Source organism: Stenella coeruleoalba (genome assembly GCF_951394435.1).
Source record: "Stenella coeruleoalba genome assembly, chromosome: 19".
In the NCBI taxonomy this organism is placed as follows: domain Eukaryota; kingdom Metazoa; phylum Chordata; class Mammalia; order Artiodactyla; family Delphinidae; genus Stenella; species Stenella coeruleoalba.
Genome location: NC_137165.1, coordinates 13,991,183 through 14,008,386, shown reverse-complemented (window position 1 = coordinate 14,008,386; position 17,204 = coordinate 13,991,183). Strand labels below are relative to the sequence as shown.

The 17,204-nt window shown below is 51.2% G+C and overlaps 1 protein-coding gene across 1 annotated transcript in view; it reads left to right on the top strand.

Moving 5' to 3' along the window:
• RPH3AL (rabphilin 3A like (without C2 domains)) overlaps positions 1 to 17,204 on the top strand; it is a 141,861-nt gene that overhangs the window by 80,624 nt on the left and 44,033 nt on the right. Inside the window, 1 exon segment of the mRNA XM_079904524.1 lies at positions 10,469 to 10,555. Within this exon segment, the coding sequence (XP_079760650.1) occupies positions 10,469 to 10,555 (87 nt within the window).

Sequence of the window (17,204 nt, the reverse complement as noted above, 5' to 3'; positions counted from 1 at the left end):
CCAATGCTGAGTTTGGTCATGCAACCGTGGCCTGGCTGAGGGAGGCTGGAGCTGGCTGTGTCTGGGGCCTTTACTTCCCTGAGTTCATGTTCCCGGGATGGCCAGTGTCTGTCTCGGCCATGTGTCTTCAGACCACCACTGTCCACTGGAGAACCCCATCCACTTCCTCCCTCTCAGGACATCCGTTCCCTGGCCCCATCGGCATCCTTCTCAACTAGGGTGGGGTTCATAGCGGGCATGGGTGAGAGGCAAGACAGGGAGTGGGACCCGAGTCCGGCCCTCCACTTACTCTCCTTGGGTGGCCCCAAACAAGTTACCTGGGCTGTCTGCCCCAGTGCCGTCATCTGAGTGACTAATCTGTGTGAAGCGCTCCTGCTGTGCCCAGCAACTCAGTACGTGTTATATAAGCTCTTGCTTTTTACGATTATGAACCTGGGTCCCCGTCCTGGCTCTGCCACCTCCTGGTGACATGAACTTAGCCAAGCCACCCAAGATCTCTGAGGATGAGGATGCCTTCCTCATCCAAGGCATCCGGATCATAAAAACTCCCTCACAGGGCTGTTGTGAACGTAAATGGAATTAAATGTGATAATGTGTGTTGAGCGCTGAGCTGGGCGCCAGGCGTGGAGTAAGTGCTCAGTAAACGGTGACTGTTAATCATTATTATGAGTTGTAACTCTAAGTAACCACCTGGCAGGGAGCAAGAGGATGTGAGCCCGCTCCCTCCACCACCTGGGCCGTCCTCTGCCCTGACTCCCTCCCGGCCGGAGTGGGGTGGGAGAGCTGCAGGCCGCCGTGTGACGCGGTGGTCCCGGGAGACCGCTGGGCCAGGGATTTGGAAGGAGCCACGTGGACCCGCGGCCGAGAGGCCAGAGGACTTGACGAGCTCAGCCATGGCCCAGGCCCCGTCAGTCCCAGGAGCAAGGGGTTTCTTCCTTTAGGGCTGGAAGGAGCTAGTGAGGCTTCCAGGAGTGGTCCCCGAAGGACCGGCAGGACCCAATCGGGAGGAGCCGGCCATGTTCAGAGCTTCAGGAAAGCTCAGTGTGGGTCAGGGAGTCCCCGCGTGCACTGGACTCCATCTACCCCAGAGTCTTCCCCCTCGGCAGGTTGGCCCAGGGACGGGGGGCCCTAGGGTGCACTCCAGGCCTGGGAGACCTTAGGAGGGTTGTGCCCGAGAACCCCTTAGAGAACCATTCACCGATTACTTTTTTTTTTAATTGAAGTATAGCTTATTTACAGTGTTTCAGGTGTACAGCAAAGTGATTCAGCTATATAGAGAGAGATATATTCTTTTTCGGATTCTTTTCCATTTAGGTTATTATAAGACATCAAATATAGTTTCCTGTGCTATACAGTAGGTCCTTGGTTTTTTTTTTAATTTTAATTTTATTCTAGAGTATAGTTGATTTACAATGTTGTGTTAGTTTCAGGTGTACAGCAAAGTGATTCAGTTATATATACACATATTATATATGCATATAACATATATAGATATACTCTTTTTCAGATTGTTTTCCGTTATAGGTTATTACAAGATATTAAATAGAGTTCTCTGTGCTATACAGTAGGTCCTTGTTGTTTATCTGTTTTCTACATAGTAGTGTATGTCTGTTAACCTCTAACTCCTAATTTATCCCTTCCCGCCCCCTTCCCCTTCCATAACCATAAGTTTTTTTTCTATGTGTGACACCCATTGATTTCCTCCCTCATTCACCCCTGGGGAGAGTCAGTGCTATCGCCTGTCCCCACACAAGGCCCCGTGAGACCCAGGGTCCCCTTAGAGGTTGGGAGGGAGAAGTGCGGAGTCCCCACCTGTCCTTCTTCCCCATCGGGACTTCAGAGCAGTTATTTTAGCCTTTCAAAACCCAGACTCCCTTTAGATAAATGTAGAAACCTTCCACCTTTTTTAATGCTATTTGAAATTTCGAAATAATATTTTATATTTGAAAAAAGTGAGCATACTGTTGAATGTGCTTTTCCCCCTACAAGTGCCCTGTCCTTGGCCCTGGAGGGTCTGGCACCCCCTCAGAGGGAAACACCCCAGCCTCGGGGGTCGACATTGGCCCTCGCCTGTGACGCACCGGCTCCCCCGGCATCCCCTCAGCCCTCAGCCCTTCCATGATTTGTGCACTTCCACCAAGTGTTTCTGCCTTGTCACGACTCAGTCTCACCAGGAGTCAGTGCTCCGTCTGCGCAGCCCAGTGTTTGTACGTCTCTTCACCCCAAGGGGCTGAGTACCCACCGTGCCCCGCACAGACGCTTGCTGAAGGAATGAATGAATTCCTCGAGACCCAGGGCTGTGTGTCATGTGGTCCCGTTTTGATCGTACGTTATTAGATTTGCTGGTCTTTAAAACCTCCCTCTCAGCTTCATACTGAATAACCCGTCTCCACTCCTTTGCCCAAACTCTCACCTGCAGCCGTGGTGCAACCACTGACCCTCCTGTCACCCACCGTGCGTGCCCCCGGGGCCTGTCGAGACAGCTCAAATCTTTGCTTCCCACGTTTGCCTGGGAAAGAGGCAAAAACCCAGCATGGAGTCTCCATTTTTTTGTTTTTATTTTTTGCAGTACGCGGGCCTCTCACTGTTGTGGCCTCTCCCGTTGCGGAGCACAGGCTCCGGACGCGCAGGCTCAGCGGCCATGGCTCACGAGCCCAGCCGCTCCGCAGCATGTGGGATCTTCCCAGACCGGGGCACAAACCCGCGTCCCCTGCATCGGCAGGCGGACTCTCAACCACTGCGCCACCAGGGAAGCCCTAGGCATGCCTTTTTAGTATGCGCTTATGAATGTTCATCTCGAGCTCCTTCCATTGCCTTTTTAACCCTCCTGTCTGCTCAGGATGCGGGGCTGACGGTAGCGAGTGGCAGGGGATGGAAGGCAGTGCTTTGGAAGCTAGTCCTGAAATCTGCAGTGCTGCCTTTCAGCTGGGAGAGGTGGCTGGGGACTGCCCAGGACTGGGGTCTGCAGGTGGTCCCCACATAGCATCAGCGGCTCATCTGGTGGGGAGCTGGGGAGGGCTCACTCAAAGGAGGCGGTGCAGCCTTCCAGAGACCGAGGTGAAGAGTGGCCCTGCGTGGGGTAGTACACCTGCCACCCGCAGCCGGGGCATGGGAAGGCTGGCGTTTCCCCGGCATGGCACCAGTGTTGGAAGCACAGAGAGACTTGTCTTCCTTCTGAAATTCTTCTCCGGGCGCCTCCTGGCTTCTGTCTCAGGCCAAGCAGCAGGTGGCTGGCATTCTTAAGGCTGTGCGTCTTTGGGTGACTCAGTATTTGCAGTGGTCAGGGCTCGGGTCAGCATGCCCTCAGCCCTGCTGGCCCCCAGACTGTGTCCTAATGAACAGAGGAGGGCCCTGGCTGTGCCCTCTCCCACTTGAGGCTTGACCGAATCTGGTGTTCTGGAAGGGGAGCCGGGGCCCAGGGAGCCAGCCCTGCCTTCACCTGAGCCCCCGGTGGAGAAGGAAGGCTTGGATGAGTCTCTTGTCTGAGCAGAAACCTGGAGCTCAAACAGCGCAAGGTCCACATCCCAGCTCCTCGTGGTCAGGTTACTTAGCCTCAGGCCTCAGATCCTGAGTTGATAAAATAGGGACCGTAATACCCACTTCTTAGTGTGATTATGAAAACTAAGTGAGATTCTACATAAAGCACCTACCTTGATGCCTGGTGTAGCACCAGGGCTCGAGAAAGTATATCAATATTTATAATATGTACATCAATACCTAAAGTATATAAATATTTATAATATGTGCATCAGTACCTAACGTACTGAAAGTCACTTGGCAGCAGAACCTGGCTTCCAGATACTGAGTGTGTCTGTAGCAAGGAGGCCATGTCTAGCCCCTGCACTCCTGGCCCTCCAGGGCTGGTGATGCACCTCCAAGCCTGGCTGATGTCTTGGGGGTGAGCAGGACCGATCCTGTGCTCAGAGGGATCAGTGACCCGTGGACACCACCTGCGGAGGTGGAGGCGGGTGGAGGCAAGGCTGACTATCTACCTTTGAGCCACGCTCAACCAGCAAGTCCAGTCTCCCCCCCGTTTGTGCCTATGTCTTCGGCTTCTTTAATCCATCCTGACCCACAAAAATCCAGATGGGGTCAAAAAATGAAGTCGGGGCAAGTGATTTCCCAAAACATTTAGCGTAGCCTTCCTTTAAACAGGAATTCTGCTTACCCATTTAAAATAGATTTTGACTTAGCACGATTCAATTTATGTTTTGACCGGTCTCCTTCCAGATATTTTTCTGTGTATATATCTACTTCTAAATGGATATAGGCACATATACATATCTATATGGTAGAGAATCACACTAGGCTTACTGTTTATAACCTGCTTTTTTAACTTAATTTATTCTGAACATTGCTCCATGTCAGTAAATACACGGTTCCGTCGTGATTGTTTTCATTCTTTCTGTTTACATCGTCATTTTTTATTGCCGAGTACCTTTCTCCAAAACACAATCGGATTTTTTTCCTTGCTGAAGGTTTGAGTTCTAGCATGGGGAGCACACTGGGTGGCGTGAAATGCACACTCGCGGGCTGATTTCTTCACGTTGTTCATGCCTGTGCTGTGATTGTCTGGACACAGCCATTTCTTTACCCTGCCTTCCTGGGGTGAGGGGTCGGGGGCAGCCACTCCACGAGCATCATTGCTGCCTGGTTCCTAAGGAGAGACCGTCTCACTGACACACTTCAGTCGGTGAAACTTGAAACTCTTGGGCAAGTCCTTTTCCAGTTTCAGTCTTGAAGCTCTTGGGCAAGTCCTTTTCCAGATGAGTTTTGCTTGTTCATCAAGTCCTCCTCTCGACGGAACCCTCGCTGAGGACAAAGGGCCGTGGCTTGTTCATCCTCATCCTTCCTAGAACAGCACCTTCCATCCAGTATTGAGTAAACGTTTGCTGAATTGAAGCACCAGATGTTTTCAAGTTAACCATCTCCATTATTCATTTCTGCAGCGCAGCGTACGTTTCTCTGGCCTCCTCGTGTGGGACATTTAAGCACAATTTCGTCTTTCTTCGGTTGGCTGAGTGCCGGGAGCACTGCTTTCTGTGTGATGGATGACGCAGCAGCAGCGAAGCCTCCAGGGCCTGTCACAGAGCGTGGCTGACCCCGGGTACTAAGCGCCCTGGAGGGGTGCGAGCAGTTTCGTTCCCACCCCCGCGTGGGCCCCACACCTGCTCCCTTCTAGTCGGCGGCAGCTCAGGGGCTCCGCCGTGGAGCGTGAAGGCTCCGTGTGGAATGAGTCAGGGGCTCGCGGTGAGGATGGGAAGGCCGGCCTGGGAGTGAGGTGCCCCAGCTCTGTGGTCTCCCGGACCGTGTCGTGCCTCTGACTCTGACCTATAGCGTGGGAAGGTGAAGGTGATGATGTTGGATGGAGAGGTGGGGTTCCAGGGAGTGTTGGGGTGACCGAAGTGGCCTAGGGTATGAGGATGCTCAGGAGGGCGCCCCCACAGACCTTGGAAAGAGTCTGAACACACAGGCAGCCTGCAGGATGCGCCCCTGGGGCGGCGGGCAGGCAGTGGTCACATGGAGGGCGGGGCACACATCTCTGCCCCCACCCTTAGCAAAGGACCCTCAGTGTCATTTCCTCTGTGGCCAGCCCAGCCTGGATTCATGCCCCGCCCACTGAGAGTGAGGCCCACCGGGCAGCAGTCCCACCACCCCTGACACCCCACCCCAGGGTGTCTGGTCTCCCGTCGCCTGACCAATCAGCCTCACTCAGTGTGGACGGGGCCCCCCCTGCCCCGCTGCTGCCCAGCGAGTGTTTCCTGTTTCTGTGCGTCTCTTCCCCCCAGCAGGTTGGCACATTCCAGGAGGGGCCACATCTTGCCTTCTCAGGTGTAATGTTAAAAGTAGCTCTCATTTGTTTATTCATTTATTCCACAAAAATTCATCATGCCGGAAACAGGAAGGTGAACAGAAACAGACGCGGCCTCTGCCCTCTGGTTGTTGACAGTCTAGCAGGGGAAGTGACCGTAGTTACACAGCCACACAAATGAGGGTAAGTCTCAGTGGAGGAGAAGAGGCGAGAGCCTGTTAGGGAAGCTCCAACCGGGTTAAGACGGCAGAGAAGGCTTCCTTGAAGAAGCGGTGCTTTCGCTTTTGCTGAGGTCTGAAGGATGCATAGGCTCATGAGGAGAGCGTGTGGTCAAGTACATCCCAGACAGAGAGAGCAGCACATGCCAAGGTCCAGTGGCAGGAAAAGCAGATTGAGGACCAGGGACTGAAGTCAGGCCAACACGGCTGGGGCTTGAGATGGAGAACGAGGCAGTAGAGTAGGGGAGAGGGGTGCAAGCTGAGGTCACAAGGAGGTAGGTCTACCCTGAGCGGGCATCATGCGTCATGTGAAAGGGTGTGGTCTTCACCCAGAGGGCAACAGGAAGTCTCTGGAGGCTCCTAAGCTGGCAAGGACGGTAGACAGGACGTGATGAGATTTGCATCTTGAAAAGATCACGCTGGCTTCCATGCTGGGAACCAGCTGGAGGCTGGCCAAAGTGGGGTGGGGCCGTGGTGCAGGCGCCGGAGATGGCAGTGTGGATAGGGAGGGTCCTGGAGGAGAGTGGACAGTTCTAGTGAGATTTAGAGTTCCTGGAGATGGATTATTTGGATGGGCAGGAGGGAGAGTGGGGGTCAAGGACGACTCTGGGGTTTTGGCTTATATAACTGATGCGTGTGGCATCCTTCACTGAGGCAGCTGTGCAGGACTGTGGTTGCCGCCTGCTCCTGACCGTGGACTGTGCTGAGCACTTTCATCAATCATCTCCTTGACCCTCCTAACTGTGACATGAGCCCGCCTGTTACCACCGTCCTCGGGACAAGAAAATGCAGCTCAGAGAAGGCTGGTAACAAGTCCAAGGTTGCATCTAAATGGCAGACGCTGTGCTCCCGTGCCCCAAAGCCTGTGTCCCGTGGGCTACACTCTGAGCCACCCCCTTTCCCCATGCGTGTTCTGGGATGGGATGTACATTTGCAAAAGGAATGCATGGAGCGTCTGAGTCAGGCCCAGAAGCTAGACTTGGTTTGTTTAACGCTCAGACACAGTTTGAGGCTGCAGGAAGCATGAGAGAGCCAAGCCCGGGAAGCCAGCGCTCACTCACCCGGGGCAATTCCGCTCAATGGAAACCCACTTGGCAGGGAAGCTGGTGGCCACCCCCAGGCCCGGCTGTCCTTGACACGACTGTGCAGTGTTCCCTTTACACTGAGTTGATGTTGTGGCCGGCTCACACTCTCTCTCACTGGCTTTTTAAAATACCGCCTGCTTAATTTTCTTTATTGGAACCTGGAACAAAGACCAAGCCCATAAGGGGAAAAGGCTCGTTATTCTCTTCTTGGTCGAGATTTACTAGAACAGCAATTATGTATTATTTGAACTGGGGCGTGTTATCTTTTTGCTGGCCCGGATTCCGCAGCTGGAGACGCTGGAGCTTGTAAAGAGGGACCAAGAGATGGCCGGGACTGACCAGGGGTTCCACTAGTGATGGCTGGTAGCCTGAATACAGGGCTGCCCGTGGGCCAGGGAGGGTATGCCCTGTCATGTCACCCCCAACTCCCTCCAGAACCCCACAGGACAAGGGGAGGAGAGAACACTTGGGACATGCCATCCATCCCTCCCCCACCAGGACTGGGAGCTGACCCAACAGCCTTTGACCCTGCCTCTGGAAGGTGACTGGTCCACACGGCTCCTGCCCCCAGGCCAGGTGGTTCCGTGTGCTGTGTTCTCTGGGTAGAAGACAGGACACAGCTTTCAAGCACTCTCTCCTAGCTTCTTTCCCTGCCGCCCAACAGCGCAGATGATCAGTCAGTCAATCAGATGCTATTTATCGAGGGCACGTGCACGCCCATCCTTCAAACCCTGCTTAAATGTCACTCCTCCAAGGCAGCCAGACATGCCCTTTGGCCTGGCAGGCAGGCCGACCTGGGACTGAGCGTTGGGTGCCTCACCGGGCCCCACCCTCCCAACACAGGGCTGTGCTCCACGCGGTGCTCAGCTCTCCTAAGGTCCAGAAGAGGGGAGCTTCCCAAATCCTGACTGTCGCTACCTAACTGTGGGACTGCGGGCAGCCTTCAACATCTCTGAGCCTCATTTCCTTCACCCGTATGATGGACATCATGACACCCACCTCCTTCACACTCTGTTGCCAGGGTGGCAGGGGCTGGTGTTCCATAATGGGAGGAACTGGTCTTCTCTCCCGATTCCCAGCAGCATCGTCTGATTCAGCAACCTTGGGAGGGGGTTAGGGCACACTGCGCGCTTGGAGGACGAGCTGTCATTGGACCGTACAAGCATGTAGAAAACACAAGAGGGAAATCTGCCCTCTCTGAGACGGCTCCACTGATCCCACGTGTGCCATCTATACGGGATCGTGGGAATGAGCAGGAAAAACAGCCCGCCGACTGCAGCGCCTCCTCCCTCTCTTCACCCCAGGAAGGAGGGGCCCGGGTGTGTTTCTTTTTTTTTGCGGTACGCGGGCCTCTCACTGCTGTGACCTCTCCCGTTACGGAGCACAGGCTTCGGACGCGCAGGCTCAGCAGCCATGGCTCACGGGCCCAGCCGCTCCGCGGCATGTGGGATCTTCCCGGACCGGGGCATGAACCCGTGTCCCCTGCATCGGCAGGCGGACTCTCAACCACTGCGCCACCAGGGAAGCCCCCATGTGTGTTTCTTGAGTCCCATCTTATGGGCTTATGGGGGCCCCTGTCCTAGAGGTAGAAGGGTTGGGTTGAGCATTGGAAGGGGTAGCAAGAGGCAGCTCTAGTGGGGAAGGGAGAGTCTCCAGACTGGTGGCTCGGGGCTCCAGGGGGACAGGCTGCTGGCCCCCAGAGAGGCGGCACCCCAGCCTGGCACAGATCCCAAACCCAGGCCTGACACAGAAGTGGCCAGGCCCCTTCCCCCTCTGAGGGACGTGGGAGCTCAGAGGGGGAACAGCACAGCAGTGAGCAGTCCGGCAGCACCCAGGGGACCCTTCCCAGAGGTACTGCGCCACCAAAGACCCCAAGCCTGGGCCCTTTGCGAGAGCGGGGCCCAAACAGACTGGGATGGACTTTCCTGCCAACCCAGAGGGACAGGAGCTTGGAGCAGATTACAATTTATTTGGAGAAATAAAAGAAAAGTGACATTTCTTGTACCTGCGGGTCTGATGGAAGCGAATGCATACCCCCCACGAATGTATCATAGCTTCCCTTCTGCCACGAGCTGATTCCTCACCTCCTGTGGCCCCACTGCCCAATCAGGCGGTGACAACATGCTCTGAAAAGCCAAGTTGGTGACATTTCCCTCTCCGTGGAGAGGTGTGCTCCTTGCTCAGTTGGCAGCCCGCAGAAAAGGCCAAGCCGCAGATACAGCCTTCCCTCGACAGGAGAGAGGAGAGAGCCCAAGCCCCGCAGGGACCGGGCAGCTTCCACGCAGCGGCAGAAAGATGCATGGATTAGCTGGTGTGACTGTTCTCTGAGGAGGACGCGCTGTCCCCGCATCAGACTCTGCCGGGGTTAGCCCAGAAGAGGTCTCAGCCCCACCAAGTGCCCCTCTGCCTCCTGGTGCCTTTCATCTGGCTCTTTTCCACCAGGGCTTGTGGCTGTGCATCTCGGGGAAGCAAAATATGTACCGAGAAGTTATGTGATCTTCAGCAACTCTGTAGAAGGAGAAGCGCTGCAGAGCCCAGGTTCTGGCCGCTCACGTGTCCGGGGGCAGTTAGTTATACAGCAGCTCTAGAGGCAGACCTGAGTCTGTTACTTACTTGCTGCGTGAACTTGAGCAATTCTCAAACTACTGCCTGTAAAGTGGGCCTAATTCTCATATGACAGGGGTCCTGGGATCGTTAAATGAAGGGCCTTGGCATGAAGGAAGTGCCCAAGCGGTCACTGGTATTTGTCACCATATCGTTGTCTTACCTTGTCAGGCACACAAGTGAATGTTTTGCCTGGTTATATACAAATGTCTGTTTTCTTTGCTCCATGTTCTTTTTTTTTTTTTTTTTTTTTTGTTCCTGGTCTTCCCTTCCTTTCACTATTCCATGCTCTTTTTTTTTTTTATGTTTTCTTTGTTGAAAAACATCATTTCCTGCCCACATTTCCGGGGACCGACAGTCTGCTGTTAAGGCCGTATCGTATTCAGTTGTGTTTGCCTGGATCGGCCTCTGGTATTGGGCGTTTGGGTTGTTTCCAGTTCCTTGCTATTGAAAATGATGCAGCTGTGACTCTCAGCAAGCTTATTTTTTTTTGACGTGATCCCAACAGGATGTACGTGTGAGGGTGAATTTCTATCACGGAGATCCTTGCATGGGCACACCTATTGTGCCCCAAAGCCAGCTACGGGTCTTAGATGATCTGTATCCTTTGGGTTATCGCCCCTTGGGGCCTGAAGCAGAAGCCATCCCCTCAGAAGGTGCCAGAGGGCTCCTTGGTTATAGTTTTCCCAGCCCCTCAGCTGAGGAGGAAGGAGCTGAGTGTTTACGTTCCCGTGTCCTCTCTCTTGTAGAAAGTCTGCACCAAATGCGGGATCGAGGCCTCCCCCGGCCAGAAGCGGCCCCTGTGGCTGTGTAAGATCTGCAGTGAGCAGAGAGAGGTAGGGTACCCGGGGCAGCGGGGTCTGGGGGGGGCCTGGGCAGGGCCGGGGCGTGCACGAATTCAGGGAAGTTCATGGTTGGTCACGGAGAGGGGCTTCTCAGAAGGCCAAGGAGGGCCTACCAGGGGCAGCCCGGGATGAGGGTGGGGAGGGTAGCCGGCTGGCTTGCCCGTTCCCCAGTGCAGAGGGGGCAATGGGCCCTGGTTCTGCTCTGCCTGGGGTCCGTGGTTTCAGTGGGGAGCCCCTCGCACTGCATATAGGTCGCAGGTAGCATTTCATGGGCGTCTATTATTATCATAACAGAAGTGGCTGCCCCGGGTTGAAGGTTTACTCTGCGCGTGGCACCGTGCTAAGTTCTTTACGCGAATGAATTCATTTCATCCTTATGCAACCCCACAGGCCAGTGCTGTTATTATCCCCTGTTAATGATGGGGAGATGGAGACGCAGGAGGTTAAGTATCTTGTGGGCACCGAGCTAGTTAGTGGGTCTGACTGTGGTCTAGCCGTGGTCTGCTGTGATGACGCCGCCCCCAAAGTCCCTTCTGGTTCTAAATTTCTGTCATTCTACTTCTGATCCCATTTGAAGGGAAGAAATCAAGGCTCAGCAAGGACTCTGAGGCAGTAGCAGATGGCGGGCTCGAACCTACGTCTCCCAACCCCAAACCCAGGGCTTTCTTCACTGTGCCAGGATCAGGAATGGGGCTAAAACAGTGGAGGACCTTGTCAGGCAGCTCCTGGGGAAGGCCATGGGCCAGGGATCTCAGGAACAGAAGGAGGCGGGTAGAGGGAAGATGCCCCAGGTTTTCGACATGTGGATTTATTTTTTTTTACTTACCGGCTTGGTGATTAATATGCGCCTTTCATCTGAGGATCCATAAAATGTCTCTAGTTAGAGAAAATCCTCCGCCATGATATCCTTGAATATTGCTGCCCTGCCATTCCAAGTCTCCCCTCCTGGAAACCCTGTGGGATACAGTTCTGAGCCTCTCCATCCATTCTCCACAGCTCCCAACTGTGCTTTCTCATTTTTTTTCTTTGCCTTTCTGAGATACTTTCGGGGTAAATTCCTCAGTTCCTTTCCAGCTCGCTAAATCTTTGAGACTCTTTGTTGGTTGTCTCTCTCAGCAACACCTTTCCTCGGGTGTTTTGGAATTGGGGTTCGTCTGCTCATCTTGAGTGGGAGTCCGTCTCTCTCTCTCTTTCTCTCCTTGCTCATCACCTCCATGCAGCTCTCCTTGGCGAGTGATTTCAGGTTGCTTCCACCCAGGTCCTTGGTCCCCCGGCGCAGGGCCAGCTGTCTTGGGTTAGTGATGAGCTGCGTGTTCACAGCGATCATGGGATTATTCCTGGAGCCTGTCGTCAAAGCCATAGGCAGTCTGGCCAGGCCCTGGCTACGTGTGTGCTTCTTCCAGCTTGTATCACTATTCACATTCACAGACAAGCTTTAGTCTTAGGAGGGTGGGGAAATGGTACCTCTGGTTTTTTCCGCTTCCTCCCTCAGATGGAAAGTGCTTTCACCAGCCCCCATTTCAGGGACTGGTCCCCCACCTCCCGTGGGAGACTTTTAGTCCCTGTACCCTTGGAAAACCAACCTTCCAGCTCCCTCCACCTGCTTCTGGGTTCTGAGTCAGCAGGCTGTGCCTTCAGCCCCTCAAAATAGTAAATATTTGGAGCTTCTGATCCATCGAGATATATGTCTTACTTCTGAGAACAGTTGAGCTTCCTTGCTGGAATCTTTTCATGGACCACTGTCGTGTCTTTGGAACAGGGAAGATAGTAGGCAGGGCCTCCAAGCGTGAACTAACATTCTAGTCTGTCTTGCCCAGAGGTCCCTGATGTCTCTTCCTGAAATGGAGACGATAATACCTGTTTCCTGGAGATACCTTGAACATTCAGCAACATCATTACAGTAGACAAAGTGTCCAGCCTAGAATAGGCACTCCATCAATATTAGAAGCCTGCCTCTCTTACCCAGCTGGAACTTCCCCCTCTGAACTTGAGGTCCTTCTGGGCTTCAAGGGGTCCCTTCTAAGATGCAGGCATCCACGAGAGAGGAAAATTCCCTAAAATACTATCTTGTAGGAGATTCCTGAGCAGGATAGCAAGACGCGGCTGAGCTGTGGGGAGGTTGGAGATGAAGGAATTGTCAAGGAAAAGGAGGGCGATAAGAGGAAAGACAAAGTTAGCAAACGTCGGGCTTCCCTGGTGGCGCAGTGGTTGAAAGTCCGCCTGCCGATGCAGGGGACACGGGTTCGTGCCCCGGTCCGGGAAGATCCCACATGCCGCAGAACGGCTGGACCCGTGAGCCATGGCCGCTGAGCCTGCGCGTCCGGAGCCTGTGCTCTGCAGCGGAAGAGACCACAACAGTGAGAGGTCCACGTACCGCAAAAAAAAAAAAAAAAAAATTTAGCAAATGTAATAATTTAATGGAGGGCTTGGGTGGGGGTCAGCTGGCCCCGTCCAGCCCCACCGTGAGTTACCCTCACGCTCATTAATAGTCCTGAGCTACCGCAGGCGGCATCCACCACCAGCCCGTCCTAATCTCTGAGCGCTCCGATGCCCAGGAAAGTCTGAAATAGCTTAGGATGAATTTTCTTATCTTTCCTTAAGTAAAGAATATGAGGCTGTGCACTATGCTATCAGTTTGTCCTTGAATTTCTAGAGGCTGATAAAACTGGGCAAGATCAAGGATGCTGTATTCCCTCTGCAGGACCAGGCAGACTGTGGACGCTTAGGAGGTGTGGACGGGCCCTGAAAGTATGTGTGTCTGTCTGGGTGCCTGTGGAAGCCATACCCAAGCGCTGCATTTTCCTGCCTGCTTTTGGGGTGGGAGAGTGCCAGGGAAATGGGTTTCCTAATGCCTTTTTTTTTTTTTCCGTAGAAAAATATCTAATCACAACAAAGAGATAGCTTAATAGAAAGAGCATTTGAAATGTCATCTTAAGCGCCACACAGAGCTGGTTCTGAGTCTGTGATAAAAATGTGGCGTTCTGTCGTGCAGCAAAAACCAGGTCCTGATGGAAGATCTTGCCTTTTCTGATGGAAACTCTCATATTACTGTGCCCAGACACGCTTATCTTCTTTTTCCATTTGACTCTTCTCTGCTGTCATCTTTGGCTGTAATTACAAGTATTTTTTTCTGGAGTGAGTCGAATGTTGGTTACGTGTCCCTGGGACCATCAGGTTGGCATTGCTGCCTGTTTTGTGCACTTCGGTGATGCTGTGGTGTCCACTTCAGCCCCTCTGCTCTTCAGGAGCTTACAGTCTCACGCATTTAGTTGTTCGGACATTCAACGCTTAGTTATTGGGCATCTTCTATGCACCGGGCAAAAGAACTCTTCTCATGGGAGATGGAGACCACAAACGCAATAAAGTAAGTTCTGCCATGTCACCGATGGTGAAAAAGTACTTGGTAAAGGGGACGGGGTGATGGGAACATAGGGGTAGCTGTTATTTTTTACAGGGGTCAGGAAAGGGCTCACTGATAAAATGTCATCTGAGCTGAGGTGTGGAACACACTGTGTGGCTGCGTGGACAGAAAGCATTCCAAGTAAAGGGCACTGCAAGTGTAAAGGCCCTGAGGCAGGTGTGTCCTTAGTAGGTTTGAGGAACATTAAGTAGAACAGTGTGACTGGAGCAAAGTCAGGTTCAGGAGAGGAGGTCAGAGACGTGGCCGGGGGTCAGATCGTGTTGGTCCTTGTAGATCCTTGGAAGGACTTTGGCTTTTACTCTGAGTGAAATGGGGAGCCCTTGAAGGTCTGAAGTAGAGGAGAAGCGTGACCTGAATCCTCCCCCAATTTTTTTTTTTAAAGTTCTCTTTTATTATCAATTAGAAGGTCTTTAGGATTCCCTGGCATGTTTTTTGGGGGGTTTTTTTGTTTGTTTTTTTGTTTTTCTTAATTTATTTATTTTTGCTGTGTTGGGTCTTCGTTTCTGTGTGAGGGCTTTCTCTAATTGTGGCAAGCGGAGGCCACTCTTCATCGCGATGCGCGGGCCTCTCACTATCGCGGCCTCTCTTGTTGCGGAGCACAGGCTCCAGACATGCAGGCTCAGTAGTTGTGGCTCACGGGCCCAGTTGCTCCGTGGCATGTGGGATCTTCCCAGACCAGGGCTCGAACCCGTGTCCCCTGCATCGGCAGGCGGACTCTCAACCACTGCGCCACCAGGGGAGCCCTCCCCCAATTTTTAAAGGATACTCTGGCTACTGTGTTGAGTATAAATTATAGACTATAATGTCAGAGTTAGTACCATGATACTTCATCTTTCTTATTTAGTATTACCCCAGATATTTAAGTTCTTGACTGTTGTTACCCTTAGAAGTTTTCATTTTTTTAAATATTTTATACATTTAACTCTTTTCTGATTATAAAATTAATATGGATCATCGATATTCACAATGTATAGAAAGCATAAAGAAGTATACACCCTCCCAAAATCCATGATCTTACCATCCAGAGACAATCACTGTTAGCATTTTGGCGTAATTACTTTCTATCTTTTTTCTGTGTCTGTTTTCTTTATATTGTCGAACCTCTGTTTTAAAATTAACATTGTATCCTAAGCAGTTCTCAGTGTAATCAATAACTCTTTGTAAACATTCTGTCATATGGATATTCTGCTAATTTAAGCCATCTGAGTTATTTCCTTTTTTCCTTCTCATTGCTAATTGCTTTATATATCTGTGTACATAGCTTTTTGACTACATTTGAGATTATGTCCTCAGAATGGATACTTAGAAGGGAAAACTAAACACCAGTGTTTATAGAACCTCATTACCTGTACACCCTTGAGTTACTGCTTTTGACTTATAATTAGCTGGCTATGTGATCTTAAATAATGACATGTGGACAGTGTATTTTCTGAGTCTTTTGCTATCTGGTAATAGCTGTTGCCTTTATACAAAAAAGACAGTGACTTGACTGATAATGCAATTGATCATAATCTTTCCCACTCAGAATTCTGTGAGTTTGGCTTCTGTTGTCTAACCGACCACACGTGAAAAGAACCACCATGAGGGAGAGTAGGCAAATGTAACGACTAGGAGAATCAGTGCCCAGGGAACTAGAGATAATAGTGAAACTGTGAAAGAAATATAAATAGGTTTTTTTTTTTTGGCCTCACTGCACGGCATGTGGGATCTTAGCTCCCCGACCAGGGATCGAGCCCGTGCCCCCTGCAGTGGAAGCGTGGAGTCCTAACCACTGGACTGCCAGGAAAGTCCAAATAAGTTTTTAAATTAAGTAAAAGAGATAAGAGAAGCAATAGAAGCCCAACTGAACAAATAGGACATTTGAAAAAAGAATGAGCAAATTTGAAAAAGAACCAAATGAACCATTTTCTTTTCTAAAAATGAAAAATGTTATTAAGGAATTCACAAACTCAATCAAATGATACTTCAGTAATTTTTTAGAGCAGTAAACCTTGTCATTCCCATTAACAGACACAGATGGTTCCTTATCATTTGCTTCTTATTCATTGTTTTTTATTTTTGATCCCTGGTTGGCACTCCCAACAGCTTGGAGTCCCCGGCCCCTGATATCCACTGTACTGACTGCCATGAATATGATGTTTTGTGACCACACGAAACTGCAGTCTTTACCTAATTAAACCAGCTGCTTATATAAGTGTTCGGCCTCCCAGCTCCCTGTCCCACCTCATTTCTATTCCCTCTGTGGATGGGCACGTTCTTTGGTCACTTTCCTGGTTTCCTTGTCAGCAAATTAATAAACTCTGATACAAGTTCGAGATTTAAAGACACAGAAAAGGGACTAAGGGACTTCCCTGGCAGTCCAGTGGTTAAGACTTCGCCTTCCAAACGCAGGGGGTGCAGGTTCAATCCCACATGCCTCATGGCCAAAAAACCAAAACATAAAACAGAAGCAATATTGTAACAAATTCAATAAAAGACTTTAAAAATGATCCACATCAAAAAAAAAAATCTAAAAAAAAAAAGAAAGAAAGAAAGAAAAGGGAATGAGACATCCCTCAGTGGCCTGGTTAAACGGCACATCAGGCACACCTGCAGAACCCCAGGGAAGGACCTTGTGAACCAGAAGACAGTTTCCAGGATGCAGTGTAGGCAACAAGCAGGTGTAGCCCGTGAAGTCAAATCTGAGAACAGGAGAAGGCGGGCTGACCAGATCTGATGCTCAGCATAAAGTAGTTTTGAAGGCGAGAACAGAGACGTGGGGGAGAAGTCTGAAGCCAGGCGTATGCTTTTATTCCCTTTTAAATAACCTGGTAGTATTATTTATGCCTATATTTGGAAGTTAGTAACGTCATCTGGATACGCCTGGGTCATTTTCACTGATTTTTGTCTAGGACGAACATAGTTGGATCTTCCATTCAGAAAAGCTTTTCAATTATACTTTTGCTTATTGCTTTGTTCCTGAACTAGTCTGGTCTCTTCTTGGGAGCACTTGTCATTTGAAGAGTGCATTTCCATTCTCTGCCTTGTGTATTTATCATCTTCTACCAAGTCATTTTCAAGTTCTCTTCATTTTTCCCTCCATTCCGAAAAATCTTAAAACTTTTCTTCCACGTCACTGATTCTTTTTTTCTCTTTTGTCTGACTTTGGTGGCTTCCTGTGTTTGGTCTTGGTGGTTGCACATGTGCCTTTATCCCCCTCCTGATGCTGTGAGAGCTGCA